Below are 23,883 nucleotides of genomic sequence, written 5' to 3'. Positions count from 1 at the left end.
TGTGCTTGTTTCAGTGAGTCACTTGATACAAACAATGACTTGTTTAAAATGACTCATTTACTTAAAGGCATCATTTAAAACTAATGACTTGTTTACAATGTGCTTATCACTAGAACTCACTCAGTGTCATTCCCTTTGCCTGTGTTTTCATGGCTTGGTCACTGAACCTGACTGAGCTTCTGCTTCACAGTAATTCATTTACACATCACACATAAATTTTACACGCATTGTAACTTCTGTATCCCTGTAGTGTGGTGCTGTCTGCTGCTGTGATCTCTGTGTGTGTGTGTGTGTGTGTGTGTGTGTGTGTGTGTGTGTGTGTGTGTGTGTGTGTGTGAGTGTGTGTGTGTGTGTGTGTGTTTGTGTGTGTGTGTGTGTGTGTGTGTGTGTGTGTGTGTGTAAAAACGCCCCCTGTAGGCTGACTTCAGAGATTGTGCTGTTTTGCTTTGACATGTGATCTATAAGTGTGTTAATTATTCTGTATATAAACGTCTCATATGTTTGAGTGTGTTTAAGGGGAAAACGCTTCAATTTACAGAAGCTTGTGCTAAAAAATAATGTAAAGTCTCCATTACAGGAGCGATTCCAATTGCTCTGTGTAACTGGACAGTCGTTCCTTCTGAACAGGTCCAGTTGACTCCTGTTGGTCCTAAAAGCTAGATTCATTCAAAAAAACTACCATAAAAGATGTTATCTGAAGGAAAAGATCTGACTGGTCTGACATAAGAACACTAAAAGTTCTTTAAGATTAAACATTTAGTTGAGGGATTTTTATATCTTGAGGAACCTCCTTCTGCCCCGGCTGAGCTGATTTACTCAGGTGACACCTGGTTTAGAACCCCAATAAACCCCTTATCCAAAAAAAATATTGTTTTTGTTTCTGTCCGTCTCTCTTTCTCCACCCCAAACCCAGATCCGCTACAGAAAGGACAAGGTGCGATCTAAACAGACTCCCACCTTTTCAGTCGTGTCTGGAGTGCAAGATCTGTCCAACGGCTGTGCCATCGCTGCTACCGTACACTTCTACTGCCCCCAGATTTTGCCCCTAGAAGGTAAGTGTTGAGTAACTCTAAATCAGCTAAATCATCTTTATACCATACCACAGAGTCACTGTACACTAAATCTAATGGCCACTCAGCACTTGTATAATCATAAGGACTCTCCTGTGCGCATCCCAGGACCCATAATACTGAGTGTTGGAGACTTAAGTCCATAATTTATGTCAGTATGTGACCACACATGAGAAATGGGAATTATACACTTCATGAGAGATTTATTGGTATAATCAAGTGTTTAATTAACATTTTTTCTTTGTAGAAGTTTGTCTGAAGGACACCATGTCAGTAGCAGACAGCTTATATAATCTGCAGTTGATTAGAGAGTTTTGCAATGACCACCTGCAAGGCTGCTGCCCACTAGGTTTTGAGGACCTACTGTATGCCCCGCCCATATTATGGGTGAGACACGAGAACTCTAAATTCTACAAAATGGCCTGCCTATCGCATTTCTGATTTATTTCTTGATTGAGATTATGTTTGACACCTAGGTGAACATCATGTGCTTCTTGGCTGAGCTCCTTGCTGTGTTTGAAGTGCAAAAACCTGATATAGTCAAGCCAGTGCACAGCTTGGACCTGACAGGTACATACATGATTAATTTATTATATTTTTAAAGATTACATTTACATTTACATTTACATCTCACTGTGGGGGCAGTGGTGGCTCAACTGGTTAAGGCTCTGGGTTGTTGATCGGGGTTCAAGGCCCAGCACAGCCAAGCTGCCACTGCTGGGCCCTTGAGCAAGGCCCTCCCTGCTCCAGGGGCACTGTATCATAGCTGCCCCTGCACTCTGACCCCAACCTCCTCAGTTGGGGTATGTGAAGAACAGAATTCCACTGTGCTGTAATGCATATGTGGCGATATTCTATGCCCCCGTTCTAGTAGGTTCATAAGGTATTTGCAGGCTGACCAACAGATGAGGACAAAAAGTTCCAATGAATTAAAAAGCCCCACACCTTTCAGGTGAATAGTGGTCATTCAAAACCAGTTGGATGGTAATCCTTAGCCACAGAGCCACCACTCTCCCTGGACTCTCCCTTACCCACAGAGCCACCACTCGCCCTGGACTCTCCCTTAGCCACAGAGCCACCACTCTCCCTGGACTCTCCCTTAGCCACAGAGCCACCACTCTCCCTGGACTCTCCCTTAGCCACAGAGCCACCACTCGCCCTGGACTCTCCCTTAGCCACAGAGCCACCACTCTCCCTGGACTCTCCCTTAGCCACAGAGCCACCACTCTCTCTGGACTCTCCCTTAGCCACAGAGCCACCACTCTCCCTGGACTCTCCCTTAGCCACAGAGCTACCACTCGCCCTGGACTCTCCCTTAGCCACAGAGCCACCACTCTCCCTGGACTCTCCCTTAGCCACAGAGCCACCACTCTCCCTGGACTCTCCCTTAGCCACAGAGCCACCAATTGCCCTGGACTCTCCCTTAGCCACAGAGCCACCACTCTCCCTGGAGCTCTTGATTATGATCTCTTAAACATAATTATGGCCAAAAGCCAATCCTAACCCAAACTGAGCAAATAAATATTCCCACACCCTCAAATCCTTTGCACTTTCTTTTGTTCTCTAGATGCCTCTGATTTAAAGGACTGCACCAGCCCTATCAATGGCAATAGGTAACTCTTAAAATTATCTGCCATCATATGAACTGCCATCAAATGTATATATTTCATAATATGGGACTTGTTGCCTTTTGCCAGTGGATCACAGTTCCTGCTTAAGCAACCCCTCTTATCATTGACATCCCCAGTTTCTTCTAATGGTGGAACAGGTGAGATGTAGGTTTTTGCATGTTAAGGTAAAGATATTTGTAGCCCATGTGGCTCTGGATGCTTGAATAGTTCTTGATGATTATTTTTGTTTTTGTGTGGTGCATACAGATGGCCGAGGCTGGGGTAAAAAACAGATCAGGTATGACAGTAAAATTGGCTTGCAAAATATGCTTATCTGGTTTGAGTTTATGGAGATCATACATTAATGTGTCAGGACAAGTTTTCAAAATGTTCATTCTATGCTTCTCTCTACCTCTATCTCTATCTATTAGTCGTCCTTTCTCTGCTGTGGCTTTTAGCATTCCTTTTCCTCTGGACAGTGATGTGGATGTCGTAATGGGCAATCCTCTGTTCCGGTCAGTTAGCACTGACAGCCTCACCATGGCAACAAACCCTGCTTTGTACTCACCTCCTGAAGATCTGAGTAAGCTGATAGGTCAGGCTCCGCTGGGGGAGTTGCCTGCTATTGAGGAGGCACTGCAAGTCATTCACACAGTGCGGAATGAACCACGTCAGCGTCCAGAGGGGGCACCAGCTGGTTTCTTCCTCCACTCCCATGATAAGGATGAGACCAGACTGAGCAGCTCTGCCCCGTGCCGTTCTGGGATGATGTACAGACCAATCAGTGGGGAAGGAATTAGTGACAGAAGGCCAACAGGTTGTTCCAAAGATTCTGACATGCCAGAAGACCTTGGAACACCCACCAATGGACCAACAGGAGGCCAAATGACAAGTTTCGCTGAGCGTAGGAAAAGGCTTCCAGAGTCTCCGGGGGCTTCTAGGGTCCTGGGCTCAGAGGAACCTTCAAGCCCAGGGATGATGAGCCCTGTTGGCACAGCGGAGGCTGAGGAGCTAGGGGCACAATTGGAGGAAAAACGCAAAGCCATTGAATCACAGAAGAGACGGATAGAGGCAATCTTTACAAAGCACAGACAGAGACTCGGCAAGAGCGCCTTCCTACAACTGCAACGGCAACAAGGGGAAGGAGGAAATGGAGTCAAAGAAGAGGCAGATTCACTTAGTCTAGATGAAAGACTTAATAAAATGGAGGAAGCGCTTCAAAAAGAGGAAGATAAGGAGAAAGAGGAAGACAAGAGAAAGAAAGACAAGAAAAAAGACGAGGAAATAGAAGAGAGGGACAGAGAACAAAATGTCAAACTGCCACCCAAACTGGAGAAGCAGGTGACATTCTCATTGGAGCCGGAGAAGGTGCCTGAGAAAGAGCCACCACTGGTTGAATACAACGAGGCAGTGTCCAAGCTAACCTCTGCCTTGCAAGCACTACAGAAGGATATGCAGCGTCTCACAGAACAGCAACAGAAGCTTATGGGAAAGAAAACATCAGCATCTTCATCATCCAAAACCCTGCCACTTAAAACAATCCCATCTCCAAGCAAAGCATGGGTCATACCAGCAAGTCCAAAAATCGCAGCCACACCCCCTCGTCTCTCACGTGAATCCACCCGTGACCTTTCACCCTCAGGGTCACCATCACGTCAAAGTGACCTTAAATCACCTAAAACATCCAAAAACTCCACTCGTAAGCTTTATAACAACTCCCCTCCTCCTAAGAGCCCCAAACGACAGCACCCCAGCCGTCCCAGTGACCTTGGTTTCCAGCCCCTCACCCGTGTCCTCTCACCTCTCCAGAATGTTGACACACTACCCCACCTTCGACGTGTTTCTCCCAGTCAATGTCAGGTGCAGACCAACTCCACCCTTCGAATCGGAGGTCCACGAACACCCCAGGAGCCTGAAAGTCAACCCCAACAGCAATCAGCCCAAGAGAGTGCAGAGTCTGAATCTGCTTCCAGCGACGAGCACACTCCAATTTTCAGTCTGGAACTGGAGCCCACTGACCCTGCACCACCCCCTGCTGGTAAGTATATACACCTGTAACTACGCAATTGTATGTTTTAAAAAAAATGTTTGCTAATGCAAGCTCAATCAGTAACTTTTAACCCTCATCCTCCAGTGGAATGTGCTGCGAGTGTTTGTGCTGGCAGTAGCTCTGGAGCACCCTCTGAGTGCTCATTTCTCAGCGATGTGCTTGTCAGCGCCTCACTGAGGCAGGAGGAGGGAGAGACAGATCAGGAGCAGCTTGACATCTTCTCCTCTGACTCTATGAGTGACCACACGGAGACAGAGAGCAGAGCAGGGGTCAGCTTCTACTTTAAGGTACTTAGTGCACAACATAGGATATGGGAAAGAAAGTAAGAAAAAGAAAGAAAGAAAGAAAGAAAGAAAGAAAGAAAGAAAGATTGAGTGTACACTAGAACTCTAGAGAGATGATAAAAATTACTTCATAATAATGCATAGAAATAATGACTAAAATAATAAATTAAAAAAATGAAGCAAATCAATTTTGACTTGTGTGTGTGTGTGTGTGTGTGTGTGTGTGTGTGTGTGTAGGAGGAAGGTTTGTCAGAGGAGGAGATGGCACTTAAGAGAGCTTTGTTACTAGAGCGACAGCAAAGACGGGCAGAAGAAATAAAGAAACGGAGAGAGAGACAGGAGCAGGAGAACCCGAGGTGAGACACACACAAATACACACACACACATTCCAAACACTACACACTCTCTAAATCTCTCCTCTTTGTCCTGCAGCCATCTGTCTTCTACAGACAGTCTGCTCCAGTATGTGACTCCATCCCTTTCCCAGTCTCTGCCCACCACATATCCTCCTCCACTGCCACCCCAGACTGCAAACACCCCTAGGACACCTCAGGCCACACCCCCCGGGACACCACAAAGGCGTGGGGGGTTCACAAAGGCAGAGTATGAGCGAAGACACCAGCTGAAGATAATGGCTGATCTGGAGAGGGCGCTGAAGCAGAAACCGGCACAACGCAGCAACAAGAAACACACACACTCACCACGCAAGGAGAAAAAAGGCACACACACATACACAAATTTCCATCCATCCGTCCATCCATCCATCCATCTATCCATCCATCCATTTTCTACTGCTTATCCGGGGCCGGGTCGCGGGGGCAGCAGTCTAAGCAGGGACACCCAGACTTCCCTCTCCCCAGACACTTCCTCCAGCTCTTCTGGGGGAATACCGAGGTGTTCCCAGGCCAGCCGAAAGACATAGTCCCTCCAGGGTGTCCTAGGTCTTCCCCGGGGCCTCCTCTCGGTTGGACATGCCCGGAACACCTCCCCAGATTTCATGTTTAGAAAATGGAGAGTGTTCTGAATTTTATTTTTTATTTCATTTTAGCTTCTGGGTCATAGTTCCGTGGACATTTTTTATTATCTGCACCAGATTTAGTAATTTTCTGTGGACAATTTGGGCAGCTAGTGTAGTAGCCATCCTCAGTAAGATCTAATCTAGCACTCAACTGATTCTAGGATAATGGTTAAGGGTTCACAAACAGAGAGCTGCTGTTCAGAACCTTTTTTTTTTTTGAAAGCTGCATTCATCCAAAGAACACTGAAGAACCCGACTGCTACATTTGAACTGACATACTTCATGTTCTACTCTTGTTGTTTCTTTGCTCTGCAGTCGAACAGCAGAACCTTGTCCAGCCCAATGGACCCCTGCCTCCAGACAAAGCCACCAGGTACCATGCTCCTCCTCTGACGTATAATCTGCCTTATCCATGTTCTATCTCTTTCAAAGCGTCTTTCTTTTTTGTTTTAACCAGCACCTCTGACTCCACCTCTAAATTGATGTCACCTGGACTTCTATCCAATCAGAATGGAGAGAAGGACTGGGAAAATGGCTGCAATGGTTCTTCTCCAGCAGAATATACTGGTGAGGAATGGGATTAGCGACATATATATTTGTAGAATTTTGTTCTAAAGCGGTGGGGGGGGGGGTAACGGTGGCTTAGTGGTTAGCACGTTCGCCTCACACCTCCAGGGTTGGGGGTTCGATTCCCTCCTCCGCCTTGTGTGTGTGGAGTTTGCATGTTCTCCCTGTGCCTTGGGGGTTTCCTCCCTGTACTCCGGTTTTCTCCCCGGTCCAAAGACATGGCTTCAGTTCTTCCACCACAGTGCTCCTTTGCCTTTTATGAATGGAAGAACTGAAGCCAGAGATGAGCTGCAGTCAGCAAGTTTACACCTACATTACTAAATTACCAATATTCCCCTCCTTGAACCGCCACCTTATCCCCTCCTTGAACCGCCACCTTATTGTGGTGGAGGGGTTTGCGTGCCTGAATGATCCCAGGAGCTATGTTGTCTGGGGCTTTCTGCCCCTGGTAGAGTCTCCCAAGGCAAACAGGTCCTAGGTGACAGACCAGACAAAGAGCGGTTCAAAAACCCTTATGAAGAAATTTATAACAAGGTCCGTGACGTCGCCCGGTATGGCGCAACCGGGGCCCCACCCTGGAGCCAGGCCCGGGGTTGGGGCTCGCAAGCGAGCGCCTGGTGGCCGGGTCTTACCCCACGGGGCCCGGCCGGGCTCAGCCCGAAGGAGCGACGTGGGGGCCGATCTCCTGTGGGCCCACCACCTGCAGGAGAAACCTTAAGGGGCTGGTGCAATGTGGATTGGGTTGCAGTCGAAGGCGGGAGCCTCGGCGACCCAATCTCCGGACGGAATCTGACTCTAGGGACATGGAATGTCACCTCACTGGGGGGGAAGGAGCCTGAGCTGGTGCGGGAGGTTGAGAGATACCAACTAGAGATAGTTGGGCTCGCCTCCACGCACAGCTTGGGCTCTGGAACCCAACTCCTCGAGAGAGGCTGGACTCTCTACTACTCTGGACTTGCCCGTGGTGAGAGGCGGCGGGCTGGTGTGGGCTTGCTCATAGCCCCCCAGCTCAGCAGCCATGTGTTGGAGTTCACCCCGGTGAACGAGAGGGTCGTTTCCCTGTGCCTTCGGGTCGGGGAGAGGTCTCTCACTGTTATTTGTGCTTATGGGCCAAATGGCAGCGTAGAGTACCCGACCTTCTTGGCGTCTCTGGGAGGGGTGCTAGAAAGTGCCCCGACTGGGGCTCCGTCGTTCTACTGGGGGACTTCAACGTTCACGTGGGCAATGACAGTGACACTTGGAGGGGCGTGATTGGGAGGAACGGCCTCCCCGAACTGAACCCGAGTGGTGTTCTGTTATTGGACTTCTGTGCTAGTCACAGTTTGTCCATAACAAACACCATGTTCAAGCATAAGGGTGTCCATCAGTACACATGGCACCAGGACACCCTAGGTCGGAAGTCGATGATCGACTTTGTGGTTGTTTCATCTGACCTCCGGCCATATGTCTTGGACACTCGGGTAAAGAGCGGGGCGGAGCTGTCAACTGATCACCACCTGGTGGTGAGTTGGGTCCGATGGCAGGGGAGGAAGTTGAACAGAGTTGGCAGACCCAAACGTACTGTGAGGGTCCGTTGGGAACGTTTGGCAGAGTCTCCTGTCAGAGAGATCTTCAACTCTCACCTCCGGCAGAGCTTCAGCCAGATCCCGAGGGAGGTTGGAGACATTGAGTCCGAGTGGACCATGTTCTCCACCTCCATTTTTGATGCAGCTGCACAGAGCTGTGGCCGTAAGGTCTCCGGTGCCTGTCGTGGTGGCAATCCCCGAACCCGGTGGTGGACCCAGGAAGTAAGGGATGCCGTCAAGCTGAAGAAGGAGTCCTATCGAGCCTGGTTGGCTCGGGGGACTCCGGAGGCAGCTGATAGTTACCGGAGGGCCAAGCGAGCTTCAGCCCGGGTGGTTGCAGAGGCAAAAACTCGGGTCTGGGAGGAGTTCGGTGAGGCCATGGAGAAGGACTATCGGTTGGCCTCGAAGAAATTCTGGCAAACCGTCCGGCGTCTCAGGAGGGGGAAGCAGTGCTCTGCTCACTCTGTTTACAGTGGGAGTGGGAATCTGCTGACTTCGACTGGTGACATCCTCGGACGGTGGAAGGAGTACTTCGAGGATCTCCTCAACCCCACCAACATGTCTTCCATTGAGGAAGCAGAGGTGGAGGGCTCGGTTGTGGACTCGTCGATCCCCCAAGCTGAGGTCACTGAGGTAGTTGAGAAGCTCCTCAGTGGCAAGGCACCGGGGGTGGATGAGATCTGCCCTGAGTACCTTAAGTCTCTGGATGTTGTGGGGCTGTCTTGGCTGACACGCCACTGCAACATCGCGTGGCGGTTGGGGACAGTGCCTCTGGACTGGCAGACTGGGGTGGTTGTCCCTCTGTTTAAGAAGGGGGACCGGAGGGTGTGTTCCAATTATAGGGGGATCACACTCCTCAGCCTCCCCGGAAAAAGTCTATGCCAGGGTACTGGAGAGGAGAATTCAGCCGATAGTCGAACCTTGGATTCAGGAGGAACAATGCGGGTTTCGTCCTGGTCGTGGAACACTGGACCATCTCTATACCCTCACCAGGTTGCTGGAGGGTTCATGGGAGTTTGCCCAACCAGTCCACATGTGTTTTGTGGATCTGGAGAAGGCATTTGACTGTGTCCCTCGTGATGACCTGTGGGGGGTGCTCTGGGAGTATGGGGTTCGGGGCCCTCTGTTAAGGGCTGTCCGGTCCCTATATGACCGGAGCAGGAGTTTGGTTCGCATTACCGGGTGTAAGTCAGACTTGTTCCCGGTGCATGTTGGACTCCGGCAGGGCTGCCCTTTGTCACCGGTCCTGTTCATTATTTATATGGACAGGATTTCTAGGCGCAGTCGAGGGCTGGAGTGAGTCAGGTTTGGGGACCACAGGATTTCGTCTCTGCTTTTTGCAGATGATGTTGTCCTGTTGGCTTCTTCAAATCAGGACCTTCAGCATGCACTGGGACGGTTTGCAGCCGAGTGTGAAGCAGCGGGGATGAGAATCAGCACCTCCAAGTCCGAGGCCATGGTTCTCAGCCGGAAAATGGTGGCTTGCCCTCTTCAGGTTGGTGGAGAGTTCCTGCCTCAAGTGGAGGGGTTTAAGTATCTTGGGGTCCTGTTCACGAGTGAGGGAAGGATGGAGCGGGAGATCGACAGGCGGATCGGTGTATCTTCTGCAGTGATGCGGTCGATATACCGATCTGTTGTGGTGAAGAAAGAGCTGAGCCGCAAGGCGAAGCTCTCTATTTACCAGTCGATCTACGTTCCTACCCTCACCTATGGCCATGAGCTTTGGGTCATGACCGAAAGGACAGGATCCCGGAATACAGGCGGCCGAAATGAGTTTCCTCCGCAGGGTGGCTGGGCGCACCCTTAGAGATAGGGTGAGGAGCTCAGTCACTCGGGAGGAGCTCAGAGTAGAGCCGCTGCTCCTCCACATTAAGAGGGGTCAGCTGAGGTGGATCGGGCATCTGTTTCGGATGCCTCCTGGACGCCTCCCTGGGGAGGTGTTCCGGGCATGTCCAACCGGGAGGAGGCCCCGGGGAAGACCTAGGACACGCTGGAGGGACTATGTCTCTCGGCTGGCCTGGGAACGCCTCGGTATTCCCCCGGAAGAGCTGGAGGAAGTGTCTGGGGAGAGGGAAGTCTGGGCATCCCTGCTTAGACTGCTGCCCCCACGACCCGGCCCCGGATAAGCGGTAGAAAATGGATCGATGGATGGATGGATGGACCTGATAAAATAGCAAGAAAAAAGGGGATGGTTCTGTGGTGCCATCTACATTTATTAATTTTCCATTTCTAACACACAGCTCAAAGCTGAGGGCCTTTGCTCGGAATCCATGGGCCGTTTCTTCTTACTTGCATTACACGTACAATTTACTAAAAGCTTCATTTTTGTATTTGTATTCCTTCAGGACCCAAATTGTTCAAAGAGCCAAGTTTAAAATCCAACAAGTTCATCATCCACAATGCTCTGTCACGCTGCTGCCTTGCAGGAAAGGTCAACGAGAGTCAGAAGAACAAGATTGTTGAGGTACGGCATGAACATCCAGTGTGTCAGCGGATAATTAGCATTCATTTTCTATATAAACTCTACCATTGTCACCAACCACCAGTTATCACATGGTGTTATGCTTGATTCTGACTTTTAATACAAATTTTTTTTTCAATTATTACCTTTAATATTTTATTTTACAGATTTAAAATAGATTCTGAAAATTAACATAGGTTTGGATTAAACCAGGGGTCGGCATCCTTAAACACCCAGAGAGCCATTAGGACCCGTTTCCCACAGAAAAAAAAAACACAGGGAGCCACAAAACGCTTTTGACATCTAAAATGAAGAGAACGCTGCATATATCGTTTTTTACCTTTATGTAAAGTGTAGAAAAAACTGTAATGTTGTATTTATGACATCAATGAACTGCTACAGAGTAAACGACATTTTATTTCTGCAGGCAAACAAAAATATTTTGAACAGTTTGAACTAACCTTAAGAAAAAAGACGCTGGGTCGAAGGTTTCTTTCAAATAAAATGTTCAGCATCTAATCGAGTCGTCTTCGTATTCATGACATCATCAACATTTTAACTTTCCGGCTGCAGCAAACCAAAAACGCGTCGGTTTCTGTGTCGGATTCCACAAGTCGGCAGTTATGACGCATATTTTGAGCGACAAACAAATTAAACACGGTTTATTTTAATGTTACAAGAGCATCATAATCTTAGAATTATTATTTTTTAAAAACTAACTAACTAAAATAAAATAAATTTAAATGAAATATTTATTTTCCAAATCTACAGGGAGCCGCAGCAGAGGGATGAACGAGCCGCGGGTCGGTGACCCCTGGGCTAGACAAATAAAAATAGTTAATTAAAAGCAGAAATACAATAACCACATTTCACGCATTACACATTTCTCGTGCACACGTAACTCAAAACAATAAAAATAATCGGATGTGCTGGATCAAGTGCTATTTTAAAGGCTGAAAATAATGACTGTTGAAGCCTAAACCACATTTTCAGTGATTAATATGCTAATTACAACTAGGACACATCAGAAGCATTGACATATTTATTTACCTATTTTTGTCCTTGCCGAACCTGCCTAATTTTCCTAGGAAATGGAGAAAAGCTCAGCCAACCACTTCCTCATCCTCCTTCGTGATTCTAACTGTCAGTTCCGTGCTATCTATACGTTGGATGGCCAGTCAGGTGAGATGCAGAGGCTGTGTGGTGTCGGCCCTCGGACGATTCCCTGCTCTTCGGTGGAGGCCATTTACAAGTACAACTCGGACAGGAAGCAGTTCAGCACGCTGCCATCTCGCACCGTCAGCATGAGTGTGGACGCCTTCACTATTTCTGCTCAGTTATGGCAAAGCAAGAAACAAAGCACACCTAAAAAAACAGCCACTCCTAAATAGGTAGATGATGCCTTTAAAACAGGCGACTGCTTAGTCTTGAGGTTCCCGTTCCTGGACTGTATATGGTTTATGGAATACCAATCTGTGGGACAATTTATCCCAAAATTTTAGCATCTTAACCATGAACAACCATGAACAGTTGCAAAAAAAAAACCAAAAAAACAGAATTCTGGTTGCTGGAGGTTTTATCTTCTAACATGTTTGGGTGAGGGGGCACAGTGGCTTAGTGGTTAGCATGTTTACCTCACACCTCCAGGGTTGGGGGTTCGTTTCCACCTCCGTGTTGTGTGTGTGGAGTTTGCATGTTCTCCCCGTGCCTCGGGGGTTTCCTCTGGGTACTCCGGTTTCCTCCCCCGGTCCAAAGACATGCATGGTAGGTTGATTGGCATCTCTGGAAAATTGTCCGTAGTGTGTGAGTGTGTGTGAGTGAATGAGAGTGTGTGTGTGTGCCCTGAGATGGGTTGGCACTCCGTCCAGGGTGTATCCTGCCTCGATGCCCGATGACGCCTGAGATAGGCACAGGCTCCCCGCGACCCGAGAAGTTCGGATAAGCGGTAGAAAATTAATGAATGGATGAATGTTTGGGTGAAGAGTTGCCTGAACATCCAAACCATAAAGTGAGGGGGAAAAAAAATTACTGTATGTTAAAACCCATTTTTTCGCCTTCTGAATAGACAAATTGTTATGGTATTTCTTCCCTAACTGCATGTAAATGGTAGGAACAAAGCACGAGTCATACCACATGAGTACTTAGAAAGAGCCACACTAGTTCAGACTTTTTGGAGACACCGATTTCTGTCTGATAAAAACAAAAAACTTTGCTGCTAATTCTTTCCTAACTCTAACATTTGGCCTTAAATCCAGCTGTTGAATAGACGAGAGAGACTCAAGGACTTCTGTGCCAATTAAAAAGTTATATAATCATCGATAATTATGACGTTAAGACAAAGATCGCATGGTGATTGGCTTGTAGAGGCTTGTATCTGATGCACAATATCAGATTCCTCACATGTTCATGATTATCCACATTACAGAACCTGATCTGATGTCTGACTTTAAAATGTTTTATGTTTTTTGTAAATGTTTGTATTTGTACATTTTTACAACTCCTGGTTAGACCGCAAGAGTTTAAACTCTAGAGTCTGAGTAATATAATGTGTTTTTTTTGTTTGTTTGTTTATGCTCTGATGAACTTGCGGGAACTTTTTTTTTACCATCAAAAGTTTAGTTTGTAGTATTTTTAAGAAACACTGCTTGAGGATCTCCCCAGGGACAGAAGAGAACCTTAAGAACCTCAAGATATGAAACATAAAGCATGGGGTAAGGGTTGTGAAAAGATTTGGAAACTTGGTCTAGAATTAGAAAGTAAGAGCCAGCTATGGACATGACATGACATCAACACCACTTCTAAAGATCATCCATTTTGTTTGCTAGAACTCCATATTCTTCAGGTTTCATGGTATACATGTGAGAAAGATGTGCTTTAGTATGTTGTAGATGTTTGGGAGTTGGAAGTTGGGATAACTTAAAAAGAGTCTGATTTCCGGAAGGAATTTAACAGACTGAAATATTTTTCATGCCATTGCTATAAAGTTCAGCTTTGTAAATATGTGTTCAGTAGCTACTTTACATGCTAAAGTATATTTTAGCGATTGTGTCTGGTGTTGTGAGATTGGAAATTGTACGATGTTCCAGTTTCATGACTGTAAACATCAAATAAATCGAATCATTTCACTTTGTCATGGACTGACATAGAGGAATTTCTCAGAACATCTGATCCCTCGTGTTTAACCCTACTACCTTTACTGCAATACAAACTGTTTATGTGTTAGCTTTGGAGGTCTGTACTGGAGACTTCATCATGACATCAAGCAGAACGCAGTAACACATTAGAGTATATTTACCGTGTAATTATCATATACGTCAGTCCCTCCAGGAGATGCTTTTAATTGTTGCTTGATTTTGCTGTTTTTAAACTTTGAACTTTCAAAAAAATCTTTGAAAATGTCTTGAATCGGTGAAATCACAAGGACAGTATTCTTCTTTTAAACTCCTACCAAAGGAGACCCAGCTGTAATCACTGTCTATATGAGCAGTGCTCATGTGACTGGAAGAGGATGACATGTGATTTAAAATATAGTCAAATACTGTAGGGCACGGTGGCTTAGTGGTTAGCATGTTCGCCTCACACCTCCAGGGTTGGTGGTTCGATTCCCACCTCCACCTTGTGTGTGTGGAGTTTGCATGTTCTCCCCGTGCCTCGGGGGTTTCCTCCGGGTACTCTGGTTTCCTCCACCGGTCCAAAGACATGCATGGTAGGTTGATTGGCATCTCTGGAAAATTGTCCGTAGTGTGTGTGTGTGAGTGAATGAGAGTGTGTGTGTGCCCTGTGATGGGTTGGCACTCCGTCCAGGGTGTATCCTGCCTCGATGCCCGATGACGCCTGAGATAGGCACAGGCTCCCCGTGACCCGAGAAGTTCGGATAAGCGGTAGAAAATGAATGAATGAATGAATAAAATACTGTAAAGGATCATTTGGGTCAATATGAAGTAACTGATTAGAATCAGAAACTCAGCTTGAGACCAATATAAAAACAAGGGGTTTGAAGGTTATGATATTGTTTTATTACAGATATGATGTTGTTTTATTAGAGAACGCAGCATGGAGATCTGTGGCATTATATCACAATTACATCAGATGGAAAATGTCAGCAGCTTCTGATATGATGACATCAATCCTGATTCCTGAAGCAGCAAATTAAAATGTAATAAACTCAAGGACATCCCTTAGCAAACAGAGTCACCCAAAGAATGCACAAGGAACCCTTTTTATACTGACGTTTAACCAAGATAAACTAAAGCTGAGGACTTTTTCACCCTGTTTCCTGGATGATGGAGAAAAGATTCTTGGCAATATTTAGAGATGGATCTGGGAACCGAGTCGGCTTACGGAGGTCCCAGTTTGGTCACATCGTTCATCTTCTGAAGACATGCAGAATTTCAAAGCCGATTTCACTGGAGCCTGCTGAGAAGAATAAGAGAGAAACACAACAGAAAATGCAGAGTTTATGTGTAAAAAATGACAGCATGACTGTTCAGGAGTTATATATCTTAGTGCCATCTGTGTAACAGCAATAGTTACATTTTTTCGTTTCTGTTTTTGTATTTTCTGTTTAGATCTCCTAAATCAATGGTCCCCAACCTTTTTTTCGCAGCGGACCGGTCAATGTTTGATAATTTATCGCAGCCCGCTGGGGGTGGGGGGTGGGGCATATACAATTGAATTAAAATTAATAATTTTAATTTAATTGTATTTAAACATGCCTTTTTAACTCACTACAACGCTAAATCAATGAGAACCCTGAGCTTGTTTCTTTACAACGAGACGGTTCCATCTGGGGTAATAGGAGACAATGACACCCGAAGTGTGTTGCTTATGTCCACTTTATTCCGTTGTTTTGTTTCGGTTGACGTCACTGCAGAAAACCCCGCTTCACACAGATAGCATGTCGGAAATGGCGATAGGGATGTAAGTGCTGTGGTGACAATCTCAGGGTATTCCGCCATGACTTTAATCCAGAACACCGGCAGAGTTTCTAACTTTCTAACGACGTCTGTTTCGTGCTCATTTTTGCTAATTTGTGGGTTAAATTTGAGCAAACACAATATATACGTACACCAAGCACTGTTAAACATGACAAAGTACCGGTGAACAGAGAGAAGAGCGATACACTCCTTCTCTCTCCACCAAAGCTACAACACCACTGCCGCTTGCAGCCGCTCAGGTCCAGACGTCACCTAAACCCGGCCAGATATCATGATATTTTGCGCATGCGCGGTATTGGTGCGGCTTTAGGTGACGTCTCTCAGCTCCTAGTTAACCTCTCCTCCATGGAAAGTCGCACAAACCCGAGAGAAATACACCACAGTAAATAAAATGGCAACCCAGTACCATTTGGTCCACGGACCGGTACCGGTCCACGGCCCGGGAGTTGGGGACCACTGTCCTAAAGGACCCCAAGTCCAGTGTTCTATCTCTGAGGGTGTGTTCATGTGTCATATATTTGCATGTAATATAAGCACCTAAGCACTATAAGTCAGCGTGACATCAACATCAACCAGAACACACACAAAACAGACAAAATATCACATAGAAGTCGACTATATGATCGTTTCTTCTTACGGAGCTACTTTGTCAATCCTGATGTTCTACCCCTGGTCTCGTCTCCTGGTGGTTACCCTGCCAGGGATTGATCTTCATGGTCAGCCAGAGTCTCATGGGATTGTTGTGAATGGAGCCACCTGGAGACTGTCATGTCTTGAACTAATGTTGTGTCAGTCAGCTGTATGGTCTGGACTTTATCAGCAATCATATGAAGACTTTGACAGGAAGGAATTATTATTGGGTCTGTGCTGAACTCAGTTCCTCAGGAGCTCTCGTTTGCACTATGATAAACTGTTGTAGAAAGGACATTATTTACATTGACATTAGTTCTTGTCCAGTGTCACCCAAATGAGGATGGGATTCCCTTCTGAGCCTGGTTCCTCTCAAGGTTTCTTCCTCATATCATCTCCTTGCCGCCGTCGCCTCGGCTTGATCAGTAGGGATACATTTACATTTATGGCATTTAGCAGACACCCTTATCCAGAGTGACTTACAACTGAGCAATTGAGGGTTAAGGGTCTTGCCCAGGGGCCCAGCAGTGGCAGCTTGGTGGACCTGGGGTTCGGACCCATGACCTTCCGATCAGTAGCCCAACTCTCTTCTGTTTCTATAATTCTGTAAAGCTGCTTTGAGACAATGGAAATTGTCTCAATGGATCCCAGAGGTACCTGGATGGTCTGTTATTTCCTGTAGATTTTTGGGTTCCATAGACACGATCACCCACAAGTCCTTGTGTGAGAGAGGAGGGATTTTTGTAAAGCCAGTAAAGTTTAGAGATGTGTAAATGTGGAACAATAAATCAAGGTAAACTTAATGAAATTACAGTCAATAAAAAATTGTGAATAAAGAAAAGCTGAAATGATACAAGAATATTGTTTCCAGTAACAGTGACAGTAACTAGGGAACAAAAACCCTATCTGTTATCTGATATGTCCCAGTTTACTTTTTTCCTACAACTCAAAAGTATATACTGTAGTACATGTCAGTGAAAAGTATCAGTGGGTAAACTGGAACACAGCAGTAAAGACAATAGACTATAGTGTGTGTTATGTGTTATGTCGGAGTTTTACCTGGTTATTCAGTAGCAGTAGGATCAGTTGCCACAGAAGAATTAGCAGTGCTATCAGTAGTAGAAGAATTAGCAGTGCTATCAGTAGTAGAAGAATTAGCAGTGCTAGCAGTAGTAGAAGAATTAGCAGTGCTAGCAGTAGTAGAAGAATTAGCAGTGCTAGCAGTAGTAGAAGAATTAGCATTGCTAGCAGTAGCAGAAGTATTAGCATTGCTAGCAGTAGTAGAAGAACTAGCATTGCTAGCAGTAGTAGAAGAATTAGCAGTGCTAGCAGTAGTAGAAGAATTAGCAGTGCTAGCATTAGCGGTGATAGTAGTGTTAGCAGTAGCGGTGATATCGGTGGTGTTCTGCATCGTTCCATTACACACTGGCTCGCCGTTCACCAGGTACCACACCTCATTATGTCTGTGAAAGAGTTTCAGAGGACTACACACACACACACACACACACACACACACACACACACACACACACACACACACACACAAAGCTATTTAGTTATATAATACAATACAGAAATCGTGCAATGATGTTTTTTGAAAGGCTTCACAACCTCGGCTTGCTGCAGAGACCAGGCCTCCAGTCCATGGACACCCGCCTGCTATAGTTATAGTTATAGTGTGTATAGTTATAATATGGTTAGAGTGTGTATAGTTATAATATGGTTATAGTGTGTATAGTTATAGTATGGTTATAGTGTGTATAGTTATAATATGGTTATAGTGTGTATAGTTATAGTGTGTATAATTATAGTGTGTATAGTTATAATATGGTTATAGTGTGTATGGTTATAGTGTGTATAATTATAATATAGTTATAGTTTAGTTATAGTGTGTATAGTTATAGTATAGTTATAGTGTGTATAGTTATAATATAGTTATAGTGTGTATAGTTATAGTGTGTATAGTTATAATATGGTTATAGTGTGTATAGTTATAGTGTGTATAGTTATAGTATAGTTATAGTGTGTATATTTATAATATAGTTATAGTGTGTATAGTTATAGTGCGTGTAGTTATAATATGGTTATAGTGTGTATAGTTATAATATAGTTATAGTGTGTATAGTTATAATATAGTTATAGTGTGTATAGTTATAATATGATTATAGTGGGTATAGTTATAATATAGCTATAGTGTGTATAGTTATAGTATAGTTGTAGTGTGAATAGTTATAGTATAGTTATAGTGCGTATAGTTATAATATAGTTATAGTGTGTATAGTTATAATATGGTTATAGTGTGTATAGTTATAATATGGTTATAGTGTGTATAGTTATAGTGTGTATAGTTATAGTGTGTATAGTTATAATATGGTTATAGTGTGTATAGTTATAATATAGCTATAGTGTGTATAGTTATAGTGTGTATAGTTATAATATAGTTATAGTGTGTATAGTTATAACATAGTTATAGTGTGTATAGTTATAGTGTGTATAGTTATAATATTGTTATAATGTGTACCTGTCATAGCCCACAGCATAGTGGTGTGTGTGGTTGTAGTTAGCGTTGACTCTCTGCAGCTCTTTGGTTAGCAGGTGTGTGTGGAGTCGAGATGAGACCGAGAGCATCCATCCACCATAACTCCTCACGTACACATTCATCTCAGGCATCTCTGTAAAATACAGCTAATACACACACACACACACACACACACACACACACACACACACACACACACACACACACACACACACACAGAAATGATTCTATGAATATTCATGATTATTACCAAGTGTATAAAGAATATCAATAAATTTAAACTTTAATATTATTGAGTTGATGATAAAGAGAATAGTGAGTGAACAGAATAATGTTCTTCATCCTGTCTGATTAGTTAAACTTTTCATTTGCTTGGTCATTTTACGTGTGTCAGGATTCAGACCTTGTCATTGGTCAGGTTATGTGTCAGTCACAGTTCTGACCTTGTCATCGATCGGGTCAGGAGGACGTTCACTCTGAAAGACTGAAGGGAGCAGGAAGTTCAGTGTGTAGAGTGCTGGCTCCCATGTGTGGGTCTCTTCTGGTACTTCAACTAAAACTGGAGCGGTCATCTCCATCTGAATACTTGTTACACACACACACACACACACACACACACACACACACACACACACACACACACACACACACCAGATACTTTAACAAATGAAGTAAGATGATGCCTGTAGCTCAGTGTCTACCAAACACACACAGGCACGCACACACACACACACACACACACACCTGCTTGGTTGGTTCCAGTGATGTACTGATAGAGACGTCTGAAGGCCATGGCTGCTCCAACGCCCATGAGATAAGCTTCAGCGTCAGTGGACACCCACCGAGTAGAAGAGTAGTGTCGCACCTACACACACATACAGTACACACACACACAAAAATACACACACATACAGTACACACACACACAAAAATACTGTTTGAACATTCAGTATTTACACTGGTCGGTCGGCGCTGTTTCTGTTACTGTTTATTGTCTTTTGTGTATTGCATTTTTTGTACTTTTTGTATTGTCTTGTAACTTAATGTCTGCACTGTTTTTTGTCCTGCACTGTCTTTTGTCCTGCACTGTCTTGCTTGTCTTGTCCTGCACTGTTTGCACCAGGTTGCACAGTTGCACTTTATGTGGCTAAGACTACTTACATGTCCTTAGCCCTGTCTTTGTTTTATGTAGCACCTTGATCCTGGAGAAACGTTGTCTCATTTCACTGTGTACTGCAACAGCTATATATGGTTGAAATGACAATAAAAAGCTTCTTGACTTCTTGACTTGACTTAGACACTTTATTTTTACCAAATGCAGTTTGAAATTTCACATTTTAAAAATTCAAATTCATTCCAAGATAAAAAAATTTTTTTTTGTGATACTTCAGTCTTTTATTGTGGAAGTTATCGTAAAATGTAATCAGTGCCATCTGCAGGAGTGATGAATCTTATACAGACTTGTAAAGTGTCAACAAAGTGTCTCATTGTCAACGAACCGTCACACAACTTGTCTCCTTGGTACGTATGCTGAGGCTTTACGAAAAGCCTCTATAAAGTAACAGTAATGACCTGAATTGATAACTACAGTAGACAGAAAACTCTACATAGTGTCATAAAAAAGGAGAAACAGATAATCTTTACTTCATACTCGTCTGTCTGGCACACCAACTCAAACTGCAGGCACTCCTTAGACTCGGTGCAGTAACTGCTTGTGGAATTACTCGAGCTGGGAACACACACACACACACACACGTTTAGCATGAACACACATAGACTACTGGAGAAAACATGTAAAGCAGACCCCTTTACCCCACTCCACTCTCAGCCACCAGCAGCAGAGTTAAATACACAATACAGCGGAGAAGTAACCTGAGAAGAGAGAGAGTGAGAGAGAGAGAGAGAGAGAGAGAGAGAGAGAGAGAGAGAGAGAGAGAGAGAGAGAGAGTGAGTTAGCAAAAAAAGCACTGCATCATTACAGAGCTCAGTATTTTGAGGTCATTTAGCATCTTCCCAGGGAATCAAGTCTCTAAGCTTCAGAATTTGTCTCCTCCATTAGCAAAGTCAATTTAATTATTAACATTTAATATTAAATAACGTACGTAATATAATTAACATGTCATGGTAATGATTTTGTGACATCGTCAGCTGAGCTCATACTGTATATAGCAAAAAGTACAAATGTTAAATTAACACTATTTTAACATCATTTCACCCAAACAATAATGAGTCGAATTACAATGAGTTTTAGAGACATTACATTATGTTACTTTACTTAACGGTGGTTCACGGCGCTCCTTCAGCAGTGACAGTTAGCAGACTTTCGTTGTGTAATTAAGAGACTGTTAGACACCTTTAGAGATTTAAAAAAAGTGCCCGATGAAGTCTAAAAACTTTTTGCGGATGCTACGGACTGCAGTCCATACAGTGCTCCTGCTCACATCACAAACACTGGTCCTCACTGTGCTGCTCACACACACACACACACACACACACACACACACACACACACACACACACACACACACACACACACACACACACACACACACACACACACACACACACACACAGCTGTACACTTCAGACTCCCTTCTTAGAGATATTTACAGTAATGGGAAATTATTTTTTCACTCTTTATAACAAAACCATTTTTATGTAAGACATTTTCTAATCCATTATAATAATCTATACGCAGATGAGTCTGTGACGTCAGGGACGTGATCTAATTTCCGCTGAATAGAGTCGATGCAGCAGAGTGTTGGCACAGAGCCAGTGGGTGATCTGTGATTTGTGCTGCAGTGCAGGATGCAGACAGAGGCTAATTTTAGAAACTCCTCTCTCTCTCGCTCTCTCTCTCTCTTTCTCTTCTCCCTCTCTCCCTCCTCTATCTTTCCCTCTCTCTGTCTCTCGTTCTGTCTCTGTGCCCCCCTCTCTCTTTCTCCCTCTCTCTCTGTAGTACTTATATCTCTACACAGGATTAGTGATATATCAATATTAAAAGCTTGGAGTTTAAGTTAAACTGTCAGTATGTGTTGACTTTAATGTTAGTTTATAGAGTTAACACTGTAATAATTAACACATACACACATGTATAATAATATAATATTATATGTAGACAACAGTACACAAAGCCCAGGTTTATAAAGAAATACATGAATAAAGATGGATACTCACATGCTGACAGGTTCAGTGGTGATGAAGATGAAGGTGACTGAGCTACGTTCAGTTCGAGTCTGCTGTAAGAGCTAAGAGACTTGCGCTCTCACGCGCACTGCATCTGCGCGCTCACGAGGACGTGTGTGTGTGTGTGTGTGTGTGTGTGTGTGTGTGTGTGTGTGTGTGTGTGTGTGTGTGACAGAGAGAGACCTGAGACCTGAGTAAAAGATAAGTATTTAAGGACACACCCACACACCACAATGACATTCTTATAAATTAAATACATTCACAACATCTACAGTGTCGCTTAAAAGTTTGTGAACCTTTTAGAAATTTCTACATTTGTACATAAATGTGACCAAAACATCATGGTCTGTGTCGCTGCATCTAGGCCAGGAGCTTGCCATTATCGATGGAACAGTGACATCAGATTATTCCAGTGATCTCTAAATATAAATATCAGAACATCTGACCATGAACTGAATCTCAAGAGAAAATGTATCATTCACCAAGACAACGAGCACAAGCACCAAGTCTCACTCTCTCATTCATTATCTACCGCTTATCCGAACTTCTCGGGTCACGGGGAGCCTGTGCCGATCTCAGGCATCATCGGGCATCGAGGCAGGATACACCCTGGACGGAGTGCCAACCCATCACAGGGCACACACACACACTCATTCACTCACACACTACAGACAATTTTCCAGAGATGCCAATCAACCTACCATGCATGTCTTTGGACCGGGGGAGGAAACCGGAGTACCCGGAGGAAACCCCCGAGGCACGGGGAGAACATGCAAACTCCACACACACAAGGCGGAGGCGGGAATTGAACCCCCAACCCTGGAGGTGTGAGGCGAATGTGCCAACCACTAAGCCAGCGTGCCCTCCAGCACCAAGTCTGTGTACTAAACACCGATTATAGAGGAAAAGAAAATGTTTTATGCTTTAATCCAACAGAAATCTCGTAGAAGGACCTTAAGCAGTCAGATCCTGTGTGTCACGATGAGACACGGTGAGACAAAGGCGAGTGAGGATCCAAATGCAGTTTCAAGTTTTAATCCAAAACACAAATGAACAGGCAGACAACACAAGGCAGAACACGGAACAAAACAGGAAACAAGAACATGAACATGAACACACCACATACCAACAACGACCAACACCAGGGAAGTGAACAAACAAAGTAAATGTAATAAACAGGAACCAATCAGAAAGCAGAGACAATCAGAGACAAAGACAAAACACCTGGGAAGAGATTGAGTGCAAGTAGTGTCCATGGTAACAAATGAGTGGGCGGGGCCAACAATTAACAGCAGGACAAGACAGCAGACAGAAACAGGGCAAAAACACGGACAGACTTATTACAGAACCCCCCCTAAGAGCGGCTTCCAGACACTTCCAAGGCCACCGAAACCCGTCCAGGAGGGCGGAGCAGAGCTGGCCGAGCCGGTGGCCAGGGTGGCACCGACAGAGCCGGTGGCCAGGGCGGCCCAGGAAAACAGGAGGCCAGGGCGGAGCCAGCAGAGCAGGAGGCCAGGGCGGCGCCGGCAGAGCAGGAGGCCAGGGCGGCGCCGGCAGAGCAAGAGGCCAGGGCGGAGCCGGCATAGCAGGAGGCCAGGGCGGAGCCGGCATAGCAGGAGGCCAGGGCGGAGCCGGCATAGCAGGACTCCAGGGCGGAGCCGGCATAGCAGGACTCCAGGGCGGAGCCGGCATAGCAGGACTCCAGGGCGGAGCCGGCATAGCAGGACTCCAGGGCGGAGCCGGCATAGCAGGACTCCAGGGCGGAGCCGGCGACCAGATCAAGGCCGGAGACGAGGGTAGTGCCGCAGGTCGAGCCAGGGACCAAAACGGAGTTGGCGGCCAGGGTGGTGCTGGAGGTGCTCTGAGCCTGTAAACAGGGACAGGAGGTACAAGGGCTGGCAAATCTAGTGAAACAAGACACAGGACAGATACCACAGGAACATTAATAGGTTCAGGCCAGGCAGAG

General features: G+C 45.3%; 2 protein-coding genes across 6 annotated transcripts in view; one reads left to right on the top strand and one right to left on the bottom strand.

Annotated features, from left to right (window-relative positions):
• Positions 1-12,350, top strand: part of LOC113658472 (calmodulin-regulated spectrin-associated protein 3) — a 19,016-nt gene extending 6,666 nt beyond the window's left edge. For 2 of the 3 annotated variants that reach the window (XM_027170963.2, XM_027170961.2), the window contains 14 exons: positions 914-1,052; positions 1,318-1,457; positions 1,547-1,640; positions 2,638-2,683; positions 2,768-2,838; positions 2,948-2,978; positions 3,112-4,718; positions 4,815-5,017; positions 5,252-5,370; positions 5,447-5,733; positions 6,348-6,405; positions 6,490-6,599; positions 10,510-10,628; positions 11,714-12,350. In XM_027170963.2, coding sequence (XP_027026764.1) covers positions 914-1,052; positions 1,318-1,457; positions 1,547-1,640; positions 2,638-2,683; positions 2,768-2,838; positions 2,948-2,978; positions 3,112-4,718; positions 4,815-5,017; positions 5,252-5,370; positions 5,447-5,733; positions 6,348-6,405; positions 6,490-6,599; positions 10,510-10,628; positions 11,714-12,016 — 3,327 coding nt within the window. In that variant the 3' untranslated portion in view covers positions 12,017-12,350. The remainder of the gene's footprint in view (positions 1-913; positions 1,053-1,317; positions 1,458-1,546; positions 1,641-2,637; positions 2,684-2,767; positions 2,839-2,947; positions 2,979-3,111; positions 4,719-4,814; positions 5,018-5,251; positions 5,371-5,446; positions 5,734-6,347; positions 6,406-6,489; positions 6,600-10,509; positions 10,629-11,713) is intronic. The other variant, XM_027170962.2, reaches the window with a different exon arrangement.
• Positions 12,351-14,618: 2,268 nt separating this feature from the next.
• soul5l (heme-binding protein soul5, like) lies at positions 14,619-22,059 on the bottom strand. 3 transcript variants are annotated; one of them, XR_003444399.2, is made up of 9 exons: positions 21,909-22,059; positions 20,544-20,603; positions 20,376-20,460; positions 19,476-19,596; positions 19,175-19,317; positions 18,714-18,877; positions 17,252-17,676; positions 16,200-16,910; positions 14,619-15,038 (listed from the first exon to the last, which is right to left on the bottom strand). XR_003444399.2 is itself a non-coding variant. In XM_027170844.2 (8 exons), coding segments are annotated over exons 1-7 (996 nt in total). In that variant the 5' UTR covers positions 21,911-22,059; the 3' UTR covers positions 14,619-15,041; positions 17,252-17,255. The 3 variants fall into 3 exon arrangements, 2 of the variants coding, with proteins under 2 accessions (XP_027026645.2, XP_027026646.2); XM_027170844.2 differs by lacking the exon at positions 16,200-16,910 and having other exon boundaries at positions 14,619-15,041; XM_027170845.2 differs by lacking the exon at positions 16,200-16,910.
• Between the last annotated feature and the right edge of the window lie 1,824 nt (positions 22,060-23,883).

Source organism: Tachysurus fulvidraco, chromosome 18 (assembly GCF_022655615.1).
Source record: "Tachysurus fulvidraco isolate hzauxx_2018 chromosome 18, HZAU_PFXX_2.0, whole genome shotgun sequence".
NCBI classification, from domain to species: Eukaryota; Metazoa; Chordata; class Actinopteri; order Siluriformes; family Bagridae; genus Tachysurus; species Tachysurus fulvidraco.
Note: the sequence above shows the minus strand (reverse complement) of the source record. Positions and strands in the feature narration are given on the sequence as shown.

Coding starts and splice junctions, on each gene's coding strand:
- soul5l (XM_027170844.2), bottom strand. Junction 19,597..20,375: donor GCCAGACAGACGAGTATGAA/GTAAAGATTATC, acceptor ATGTGTGTGTAG/GTGCGACACTACTCTTCTAC. Junction 19,318..19,475: donor CACTGGAACCAACCAAGCAG/GTGTGTGTGTGT, acceptor TGTGTGTAACAA/GTATTCAGATGGAGATGACC.